Genomic DNA, 12,373 nt, shown 5'->3' on the forward strand with positions numbered 1-12,373 from the left:
ACTAAAGAAGGCTTTTTTAGAGGGACTGTAGTTGCTTGTTTTGCACACAAAGGAAGATCCCTGCAGTGATTGAGATGTTGTATCTTGCAAAGTCCTCTGAAGAGCCAGGTGTCTACCCTGGGAGTAGTTTGTCTTAAGTTCACCGAGCCATTTCTGTCTTGGGTAGCAACGTGTGGCCAGAGCCTCATTTACCATTTGGATAGAGAAGCAGCAGAAGGGATGTTTCTGATCTGTATTGTCCCTTGTCAGGGGTTGAAGATGCGACAGAACCCCAGTGATCAAGCCATCTTTTAGGAGTGCTGACTCTTGGTAGGAACACAAACTTCACGCGAAAATCAGAATTAATTAAAATTTTGCCCGTTTATGTCAGCTCAAACCAAGGTCATGAATTCTTTATTACAACGGATACTTTGAAGAATTTGCCTCTTAGAAACTGTTTTTTTAGTTACTTCTCTAAATATTGATGGTTGTATAACTGTTAAACTTGAGCATGGAGTGAGAAATGCCAAATCCTGGTGAATGAACTGATTCTTTGCACCATAAAAAAAATCAAATTCAGGAAGAGACATGCACAGCCTAAAATAATCATGTCCCTATTGTAATACATGTTATTTTAAATAATCTAGCTATTATGTTTGTCACCCTGAGTCTTTTATAAATAAGTTATTAATCTATCAACTGCATGTGTTTAATCATAAAATAATTTATTTTTCTGTATTTTTTGTGTGTTGTTGAATTACTAGCAGGAAAACATTAACTCTTTACTTTAGATATGAAATTGAATCAGCTTGAATTTGTCAACAGGAAGAAGGTGGAGAGCGATTATGAGGCTCTTCAGGAACGACTCCGTACGCTGCCTGACAAACTGTCCTATGATATCATGGTATGTATGGTGTAGAGTTCACACAAGAAAATGGCTAAAATTTTTAGTAACTCAAGCATCTGCACTGGCAGTGAGGTGTTATTTAGGTTGCCATGTAATACTTCGAAATGTTAAGTTTATTATGATAATAGTTAAACTTTTGTTTCTATTTCTTTTCTTTGAAATCCATTATAAATTACAGTGTTACTGACAACCGAGAATTGATGACATAAATGCTAACACAAAACCTGACATGTTTGATATGTAAATCTATTGTATAGAAAACTATAATTATGACTGAATTACAGTACTTAGTCATTTCCTGAGAAGAAAGTGGCCATAGTATTTCCTGATTCATGGAAATAAACCCTAGAACATTGATTTTTACATAAAAAGGTGCTGCTAATTTTTGTTTCGCTGATCTTCACATTGACGTAGCAATCTTTTCTGGTGCTTTGAATCTTCCCTAACAACTGCACAGCTCCCTGTGTAAACTTTACCCTGTTGGCTTGTGCTCACCAGGGTTTCGACCAAATTGGCCTCTCTCTCTCTCTTTTTTTCCTCCTCCCTTCTCAGGTCCGATTCAAGATATATCTTTGAAGGGAGGGAAGTTGTACTGTAAATAACTGAATGGCTAATTTCAGCAAAAAGTGCCTGACTGCTTTCTTCCTTGGCAGCCTGGTTCAGCGTATAGAGTTGAGTTGTTAGTAAGATGGTGTTGGAGTGAGTACACTTACCATGTGGGAAAAGAGAGTGTTTTCCTTTCCTGTGCTAATGATTCAGTTCTGGATTTTTATGTGTATAGTCCATTTAACATGTGTGTATGTGTGGCCACAGGATGTAAAGCAAAAAGATCGTGTTGTTTTGAAGGAAAAACACTAGCTTTAAAAAAGCTAGATAGGGCTTATTCTTAGTTAAAGCACAATGTCAACTCACATCTGTTATTTTAAATGTATATAAATAGTTCCTATCCTGTTAGCCAAATAGTTTCATATGTTTTCAATTTTGCTTTCATCATTTTGGAGGAAGAGTGAACAGGCAAATGGTGCAATCTGCTACTTGAAAACCAAGTCAGGAAGGGTACACGTGTAGAAAAAGCACATTCTGCATAGTCTTAATGTCAGGATCCTGCCTGCTGGACAACTGCTTGAAGCATTGGTTTCCTCTTGGATACTGAAGCTAGGGAAGATCACTTTCCAAGGAAACAGATCTGCTAGGCCAGGTGTCTGCTTCAGCACAAGCGTGATGAGCAAATAAGTGGCTGTCCTGAGGAAATGAATGTGGCAGAGGAGTGAAGTAGAAGGAAGGGATACAAACTGGCGGAGACAGATCTCTTTGACCCTAAGAAAGAGAAGTTTTGACATGGATGCGGTTCTTGGCATTTTGCTGCCTCCATTTTAACTTCAATTTGATTTTGGTCTTCTGATTTCTTTGTTGAAGCCCAAGGGCACGCAGGCAGGTGGCGGTAGGTAAGAATGCAGGGGGCTGGTGCAGGAGACAGGAGTGAGGGTGGCCCAGGCTCCTCCGCAGGGATAAGACTTGCCCAAGCACTGTCTGTAAAGGGTGGGCTCTGGAAGGCTTCTTAATTTATAGAAATAATGTCCCATACATTGTAATGCATGTTAAAGTGAGGGTTACCCATTTTAAGAAGCACCTCTAAAAGTAATCAAATGTGTGTATCACTGGTGTACTCCTGTCGGAAGTATTCTGGTTTTATGTATTGTTCCTGTGCCTGGAGAGACGTCAGAGGATGGGTGTTGCTTGGTGGAGCATCGCTCAAAGGTTGAGGTCTGCATACCTGTGAATGATGAAACACAGTGAGATTCATTCAGCACGACCTGCGATCCTGCTGTTAGCCCCACAAACTTACACTGAGGTTTCTAGGTACTTACTATTAGCAAGACAGATACTGAGAGAAGCAACTCGTCTTTGAGTTGACCTTAGTCAGTATTTAAAAGATTCTAGCAAAGCTAAACTTGCTCTTCTGGGAAATGAATGTAGTCTGTGTATAACAAATACATAACTCACCTAAAGGATAGTATTTTTATTATCAAGACTTACATGTTAAGATTAAGTGGATTTGTTTTCCATATGAGCATTCAGCTATACTATAGTTTTGTGTCACAGAGTAACTTGTCCGGTTAAATACCGCTTTTCAGATTTTGTAAGTACAATACTAAATTCAAATATGTCTGGGCATTTCAGTATTTATGAAGGGTTATACATTAAATAAGTACTGTAGAATTTTTATTTCCTTAACTCTGTTATTTTACTTTATTTTAAAAACTAAAGACATGAAAGACTGTCTAGGTTTTATTTTCATTAGTGATTTTCAGCAGTGTCTTCTGTGCCTTTGACAGGTACCTTTTGGTCCTCTTGCCTTCATGCCAGGAAAACTGGTCCACACCAATGAGGTTACTGTTCTGCTTGGGGACAACTGGTTTTCAAAATGCTCAGCAAAGCAGGCTGTTGCGCTAGTTGAGCACAGAAAAAAACGTATGTATGTTTCTGAACATAATTTAATAGTTAAAGTATGTATCTTTGTATTAATGTATAAAATTAGTAGCATCTACACTTTTTTTTTTGTGGGCTCGCTAACGGAAGTCTCATTCAGATTACATAATGTCAGTTTAGCACCTTATTTTCCATCTCTACTTGGTATTTTATTGCGTGTCTAATTTTTTTTAAACATCTAGCCAGAGGTTGTTTTTTTTTTTTAAATGATCAGCTTAAGTTGCCAAAGTTCGGGTTTTGACATTAGATGTTAGAATACAAGATCAGTCAAGATTTGTTTGTTTATTATACACAAAAGTAAAAAAGAGAAAAAACAAACTAAACTAAAAAAATCCTTTCACTTTTCTTTAATGTGAGAAACGCTGTATTCTTTTCCAGAAAGTGAACGTCACATTGTACTTAGGCTTTTAGTTATCTTAGTCCTTGTATTTTGTTCCCTTGTCTCATCTTGTATTTCTTTGCTGCCTTGTCCTCTGGTTTTTTGGTTTTTGTTTTTCCTTTCTCTGTACTGTTTTCCAGCTTTCTTCTCCCTCTGTGCATGCTTTACTTTTGCTGTTTTTTTTTTTTAATCACTTGCTACTTAGCTGCATTTCTGCCTCCTGCCCTTGATGTTCCTATCCATTGGTGTGGAGAGATCCACCGGATCTCCTCTGATCAAATGCTGTTGGTGACCACCAAATTCATCTTTCATAGCAGCATATCACAGAGGCATATAGCAATTCCTGGTTTTGTTTCCAGCCCTTGTTGGTTGGTGGCGAGACCTTGGCTTCCAAGGGCCAGGACCACCAGCAAGTGGTGTGCACGGTGCACTTTGGAACCTCTTTTATGTTAGAAGGAACGAGAGCCTAAAATATTAGATGTAGATGTCAAGGAAGGAAAAGCACAATAAAACGGAAAATAAATTGGTACCTATTAGCCTTTGCTGCTTGCTTCAGATAAGTGTGTGAGTAAATTTTTTTCATGTTGGTTTTACATGTAATCTGTCTTACTCCTGAACAAGTACTCACTGTGGCTTTACCCTGCGTATGTTACAACTACCACAACTATTTACACCGGGTTTTTGAGTTCAGCTATCCGTGTTGCTGCCTGCAGCAGAATACCTTAGAGGTTCCCCATCTGAATACGCGTGTTGCTTTTTTTCCAAATCTGTGCAAACAATATTTGTGTAAGAGAAGTTGGGTTTTTTAATAAAAAATCATTTGCTGTATTAATTAAAAATATTCCTTTATTAAGAACATTGCCAAAAGTATATAATTCGTATTTCACCTATTATCTTCCTTAATCTGGTTCTCCTGACACAGCTTTGCAATTTTCTTTCTTACTGAACTGAGTCTACATTATTTATTATGACTCTTGTGAGATCTCAGGTCCATATCTTTTTCCTTGATCATCTGATACTTTTTTCAGTGCTGCAGAATATTTTTGTCACCATTACATTCAGTGAAATCATTTGACCTTTGCATAGTAGATGTTTGAACATTAAGTAGTCTGCTGGGAGACACACAATAAGTGCTAGATTCTTTCCTTTATGTTCTTTTAAATTGCATTTAAAACGCGAACTCAGAGATACTAATTTCTTTTAAAACAAAATTGTCATCGAATGCTGGATATAAACCCTCCATTCAGCTGATAGTTCACTTCAGCTGTGTGATGGCTGCCAGTGGGAGGCTCCAAAACACTGATATTAACTAAAAACTTCTTATTTAAAGGACTATTTTCAGTTTTGGATGATAAAAACTATACTAGTACATATGATTCTGAAAAAAAAATATTTCTTTCATAGATAGAGTTTTCTCCTTTGAAAAATACAACCGATAAACTCTTTTGACCATTTTCACACTAAATGAGGGCGACTTAAAGGAGAATATTGGAGATTTTATTAGTTTATTCTAATTAGGAAAAAAGTTATGTACGTGAAAGACCTGTAGGCCGTTGCTGTATAATGTGAATTGGTCACTTGTGGCACCAATTTGATAGACTGATGTTTCACAAATATTAGTATAAAGTCTCTTTTGTGTATTGCACCGTAGTTATGTTTATAGGCATGACTTCTGATTTCACTGGCATTTTGTGAGCATAGGGGCTTCATAGTTTACAGGGTGATGTATATTGGGCATTATCCTTACATTGACACAATGTGATTTGATTTTTAGTTTGTAATCTTTTTGTTTTGGACATAATTTTCATGAGTAGGTCACGCAAGCTGGAAAAGAGGGCATGCTTACTGCGGTGGATTACATCGCAAGCAGTCCCAAATGTCCTGTGTGTCAGTCGGAAGGTCCTAACACAGCAAAGCTTTTTTAAGCACGTGCTTAAGGCCAGTGTGTGCTTAAGGGCTTTGATATATAGGGATTGGAGTCTGAGCAGAGCAAAGAAAGGCTCATGCTGAAATTGCTTCCTGAACAGAAAGCTGGCAATATTTGTTGATAGCTTGTTTCTTCAGTGACCTACATTGTCCCCCCACAATGTTACTAGATTTAATTTAGATGGCTATTTTTTTGTAACTAGCTGGTCAAATCCATTCAAAATGAAGTTAAGTAGTATAGCACTAGTAATTCAGTGCTTTAACAGAAATTAAGAGTTGTAAGGAAATAAATACAAGTCACACGTTTTCATTGCTTACCGTACCTTGTGTCCCACTCTCCTGAGTGGAGAGGGGTGGGAGAGCATCTGCTCGGGGTTTAACTTTTCTAGTGGGACTTGCTCTTAGGTAGAAAAGGGTAAGAGATTCCTATAACTCACTCACTTCAGAGTGCTGGTTCTGGGGAGTTTTCTTTATTACCTTTGACTAGTTTTGCATGGCTCTGCCCATTGAAGACCTCTGGTCGCCAGGGGTTGACCCTGTTTGCCTTTGAGGACACCCCTGCCCTACCGGTTAATTTAATCAAGGTTCACAGAAAACTTTTACATTTTGATTCCTTCTGTGCATGTTGGATGCAGACAAGAATGAACAGTATGAATTAAATGCTTATGCAGTAACAGTGCCAAATAAATCCAACAGTATCGGCGACTATAAAGCCTTGGAAGTTAGGAGTAGCAGTAAGAGTGTACTGTTTATAAAAGCTTTAAATATTACTTAGTACTAATTAGGTCATCCTTTTTGTCTTCTTAGTTCTGTTAAATTTGCTTTTAAAAGGAGAATGAGTGAAAAAATGTTTGCTTCTGTGGAGTAGAGAAAAGCCCAGCCGCAGCAGATTAATATCTTGGTTAAAATTTACTTAATTGAAAGGAATAATTGAAGGGTGACTGTACTGAATTTTAAAAGTAAATGTACTTCAACTGACGAAGCTGTAGAAAGCCTATTTTGGGGATACATTTTTGTTTGCTTGGCTTTTGATTTAGATGCAAACTGTTCAGCATTGTGATTGGTTGAAATGTATTTGGTAGAATTTGGGACAGTCAGTCATGTCAAATGTTACTTTTTCATAAAATATTGATCATGTCTTCCTGAATAATATTTGAGTTGCTGTAGGTCTTTAATTTGCTGTGCATTTTTGTGATGTCCTGGATGTTCAGTTAGTTTCAAAAATGTTAAAAAAATAAATCTAGTGAAGTTTATGGAATTGCCAAGTATATTTTTAATTGTTTTAAATTTGTTGCAGTTTGTTAAACCAGGTAGCACAGATAATGGGAAACACTTTACACATGTTTGTGTGTAAAAATGTGAAGAAATAGTGAAGTAGATTAAAGGATATGCACACCAAATTCCATTATAATAAAAGAAATTAGCTTTTTAAGTATGTCACAGTTTAGCACAACAATAATGCAATTGTACTTTTTTCCCTTACAATTATCTTGCTTAAGGTACTTCATAATATTTCTGTTCTCCTCAAGGCAAGACTGTATTGTCTCAGAATTCAAAGAGGGAATAAAGATTCTTTTTGTGAATATGGGATTATATCTTTTACGTGTTTGTGATGATATAAATTACATTTTTTCTCTATATCAGTAATCGCATTAATTCTTTAAGATGGGAAATTTTTCATTACAATAGTCCCTGTGGTAGTTACTATAGAAAGAAATTAAATAGATTTTTCTTATAAATATTTGTAGATTAATTCAGTATGCTAGGTGTTCCAAGTGTCTAAACACTTTAAAAGATGGGAAATTAAAACATGCACACAGAACTAGGAGTGGTTTTATTGTGTTCAAAATTTATCAGATTAAAAAAAAAGATCCCACTTAAAGGAGAATTGTTGAACTACTTAGCAAATGTGTCTTCAGTATATGTAAGAATACCCTTGCAGTGTCATGCTGCAAATGAATTCATGAAATGAAAATACTGATTACATTAACATACAGTATTGTGATAGTACCCAATTGTAAATCGCAGTATGTAACCTTTAATACAAATATTTGCGTCAATCAAAATTGACCGATAGCTTAGTATACAGGGTTTAAAAGACACCATTGTTTTTAATAAATAAGATGATCCAGGCAGATGAGGACCAGTTTGAATTTGTTCCTTATCAGCATTTCCAGAAAAAAGGATATTGTCTCCAAAATATATGATAGGAAGGCTTTCCATTTCCCATCTGTGAATGAGTGAGCCTTTAGAGGTTTTAATGTTTCATCCAAGGATGAAAATAACTTCCTTTATATTCTAAAGAACGTAACACAAACTTGCCTGCTCACTTTTTTTTGGAGGGGGAAGGACAAAAAATGCAGGCAATGTTACAAAGAAATCTAGCGGTGGCTTTTTTTTTTTAATTAAAAAAAAATGGGGTTTTTTTGCATGCTGTAGAATTACTGTCAGGGTGTTTTTGACCATTTTTTTACTATTCTTTGTGATTATCACTTTTTAGTTTGGTAACCTCCATCAGTTCCTTCCTTACCCTTGTTAAGTTAGGAGCTGATTCAGTGGAGCGTTAAGTGCTCTAAATTTGCGCTGCAGTTCCCAGGAGGTGTTTGGTTTCTCACAGGACCACAGGCTAGGTATTTTAACCAGAACAGAGTGGAAGAAAGTAAGGGGAATAGACTCCTTTCTGTAAGTTACATGCTGTGAATCAAAGAACCCCCTACCTTTTTATAATTCTTACTGGGCAACGGAGGAGTTGTCTGAATGCCACCCTCCTTCATTTAGGAAGAATTTAAATGTAGTCGTATGATTCTAGGAATTACATAGGTGTGTGAACCTAAAAGAGAAATGTGTTGCATTTACTTAGCATTCCTAAAGCCAAGTTATCTGTACAAATTTTGACAGAAAAAAATCCAAATTACTTTGATTTTGATACCAAGGGAACGTGGAAAGCAGAATGAAGGTTGTCTTTAAAAGGCACAAAGCTACTGCACAAAGGGTTGCATTGCGTTTTAAAGAACCAGTGCAGAATGAATTTATTTATGTTGTTGCAAGCACAAAGAGAGCTTAAATTCATATACACAAAAAGCAATCAGGATTCTCTTTTGAATCTTAAAACAAATGCATCTGTAGAAAAATGAACAGTAAAGGACAGAAAGAGTAGGGTGTTTTGAAAAGCTCTTAGTAGATACTACTTTCTGCAGAACTGCAGATTTTACTTGTTTTAAGTAACCTGCGGTAGTTTGTTGGAAAATTATTGGCTGTAACTCTGTTTTGTTGCAGATTAAATGCATATTTATTAAAATACAGTTAAAAATCCTCAGATGGTTGATCTACTTGTGCAGGCCGTTAAAAGCAAAAAAATAAGTAACACATTTCAAATAGCATGCCATAACTCAACCCGTTAATAAATAGTACTGGTAATTGTACCGTAGTGCTGCACTTTGGTGTGATAGGCATTACTGTTTTGTTCAGGGGTCAGTCATAATTGTCCTAGAAAATGCTGATCAACGATTCAGCATGCAAAATGCTATTCTGTGGTTCCCCCATGTAACTTCCCTTCTGCACCTGGAATGGGATGGTGGAGAGTGAGAACCGGGAAGGTGCTACTGCCTTCAGGTGCACGTGCTCAGTTCTCACTCTGGAGGAACTGAGCCGCTGTCAGGTCTGAGGTAGGTGGTTGCTCCCTGGCTTGTATAAACACTCTCTGTGTGTTTAACCATCTTAAGGCTTGTTACCTTCTGCTTGAGAAACTGCGTTAGATGATGAAGGGATCTTAACTCAAAGTCTCAGTTGCATACAGAATTCTTTGTTACACTTAATCTAAAATTTCTGTCCAGTCACCTATCCTCAAAGGAGATCACTTCCTAACTTTCCCCGTCTTTTTCTTCTACATTGTATCTGTGAGACTCCCCTGAAGACTGACTGAACCCAGCAAGGTAAACCAGGCTTCAGCTTCATCTCAGTTTGTCCTGTTTCACACGGTCTGACTTTTCAAAATAGATCAACCTGTTCTCACTATTCTTGTCTGTTCTTACTATTTAAATCCCAGTGTAACACACAGTTTCCAGAAGTAACTAAAATAACGTCTGTGATTCCCCAAATCCTTATAGACAACACTCCAAGGACATTAATGTCAAACTCAGATAATTAAAATTTGTATCCAGCCAAGCTAATTAACCCATTAAAGCCAAAACGCATAGATGAGTATTTGTGTCAGTTTGGCATTAGTACGTTGTCATGTCTTGTAAAATCTGGCTTCGGTGGACTTCATTTCAACAATATGAAATGTGTTCCCCAATTATGTTTTTCCTCTACCAGCGTATATGTAGCAAGCAGAGGGCTGCTTCTTAAAAATGGCTAATCGTGGTGTAAGGAAATCCAGTCAAGTCCTTTCAGACTAACAAGGGAGCTGGGAAGGAATGATCTAAATGTAAAGAAATCCTGCTGCCTGTAAATATCCAAAGGCTGCTGCGCAGGGGAAATCTACATATCCCGATGTCTGATTCAAATACCTTCTGCTTTTGGAGGTTCTGGAAAATAGTCCTAAAGACTCTGGCTTCTCTGTGGCACTCAGCTGTCTTTGCAAGTGGTTTTGTTTCGCTGCGACATGTAAATAGGAACTACTTGGGTTCACCTGAAAGCCATGTCAGACTTTTCTCAGATTATTGGATGTGACAAAGTTGGACAACAGCCTCTGGTTCAATCCGTCTTAAAAGGCTCTAAGAAGCTTAAGCCACAGGGTAGTAAGAGGAGGAGACTGTGGAGCCTCTCTTACTCTACCGATACTTTTATGGGGGTCTCAGTGAATTAAAAAAAATCCCTGTGGTTCATAAAGTGAATTGTTTCTTGCTAGGTAGGGTACACTTTACATTTCAGTGGATGGGGTTGGAGGCTTTTAGGATGTGCCGTGGCAGGTCTAAACCACGAACCCCTGAGCTTCCCCTGCAGTCAGGTGCATGAGCCCTTTTCCAGGACTTTCCCTGACCGTGGAAAGGTCTCTCCTTTGGCTGAGTGGGAGCCCTGGCTGTCTGGGCAGGGCAGGCTCAGTGTGCTGACCGACCAGGGACGTGGGGACGGAGCAGGGATGGAGCAGGGACAGAGCGCCGCGGTAATCCCAGCTGGCCGCTGGCATGCTGCGTGGCCAGGGGCAAGTCACTTCAACTGTCTGTTTCTTCATCTGTAAAGCAGTGGAGAGTAGTACTTACCTCCCTCGCAGGGCACTGTGCAGAGGAGTTAATACTGGTACAACTTTTGAAAATAAACCACGGTGTGTAATTGCTTGGTGTCTTAACCTGACAGAGCAAACCAACGTGCTTCCATCCAGAAAGCGGCATGGCAAGCTGGCGCTCCAGGAGCAGCGTAGCCTAGGTGGGTGTCGAACAAGATTTAGATACACAGGCAATGACTGAGACACTCGTGGTGTTTAAGAAACAGCTGAGCATTACATTTACTATGGATGTAAAATAAAAGCCTGAGGAAAATTGGTCTCAAGCTAGACGTTTATGTATATTGAGTCTACCTTCAAGAGCTGAAAGCACAGATGGGAGCATTTTGTTTGAAAACTATCGCCACCTCTTTTTGATTTGGACTTTGGAGGGCGCGTTATATATCAGGAAGAGCTGTGGGTGATGGTGATAGGAATTAACGGAAGAATAAAAGCTGTGTGCGAGGGGTGATCACTGCTGTGCCCGATGGGGGACGAGGCAGCTCTGGAAGGAGTTGTGTAAGGGGGTGGCACGTGGAAGGAGCTATGTCTGCTGAAGGGGGTGTGCTGGCACCGCTCGGATGTTCAGTGCTTCTTGGAAATTGTGTTAGGAAGTGCAAACACAGAGCAGTTTCCAGGGGAGAATCTTAAGCTCTTTCTTAGAAACAGCCTAACTAATGGAGATGACTACACATCCGATGCGTAGGTTGATGTTTGGTTTAAAGACTAATGCTTTTGAAGTACTCCAAAAGTCTGAGCTGTGTCTTTGTGCTTCTTGTTGGAAAGGATGGACGTGTTTGAGTAGCCTTCTCTGAAATGCAGAATTCTCTTCTAAACTATTTACTCCAAGTAATATATTTTCAAGGAATTATACGTGATACACTATGAAATACGAACAGGGTAAAATGCATACAATACTGATTCTCTTAATATTAGGATGAGGGTAATCTCACACGCTTGGTGATAGTTGTGTTTTGCTTGACTGTTTCATGCATAATTCCTTCTTCTGCATTGCCAAGGGGGAGGAGGGATCTGAACCTGTCTGTAGAACCTGGGTCACTAAGTAGATTTTATTTTGTAAGTACAAGTACAAACTCGTTTTGTCTACTTAAGTGCACTTTGTAATAATTTTGTGATTATTAATTTATTTTCACACATCCTTATCTGAAAGGCCTATTGTTATAATAGATGCAGCCTCTGAAACATTGACAACTGCATACCCTAGCCAGAAAACTGTATGGGGAGTAGCTGTGTAGGTACTTAAAACTTTTTGGAATTAACCTCTAGATTAGAGAGATGCTTAATCAAATACTAAAGTTAACAGGCAAAAGGAGAATTAAAGTAAAGAGTAAGAATACTGAGAAAATACTTTGAAAATAGTTTTTGACGTGAAATACTTTGTGGTTAAGTTTTCCCTCGTTACATGTTGCTGTCTGTAAAATGGGAATAGCAGGGTGCTCTGCCATACTTGTATGCTGTGAGAATAAATAAT

The 12,373-nt window shown here is 38.2% G+C and overlaps 1 protein-coding gene across 1 annotated transcript in view; it reads left to right on the forward strand.

Annotated features, from left to right (window-relative positions):
* Positions 1–12,373, forward strand: part of URI1 (URI1 prefoldin like chaperone) — a 44,833-nt gene that overhangs the window by 17,876 nt on the left and 14,584 nt on the right. Inside the window, exons 3-4 of the mRNA XM_055726267.1 lie at positions 805–883; positions 3,223–3,358. Of these exons, the coding sequence (XP_055582242.1) occupies positions 805–883; positions 3,223–3,358 (215 nt within the window). The remainder of the gene's footprint in view (positions 1–804; positions 884–3,222; positions 3,359–12,373) is intronic.

This window comes from Falco cherrug, chromosome 14 (genome assembly GCF_023634085.1).
Source record: "Falco cherrug isolate bFalChe1 chromosome 14, bFalChe1.pri, whole genome shotgun sequence".
In the NCBI taxonomy this organism is placed as follows: domain Eukaryota; kingdom Metazoa; phylum Chordata; class Aves; order Falconiformes; family Falconidae; genus Falco; species Falco cherrug.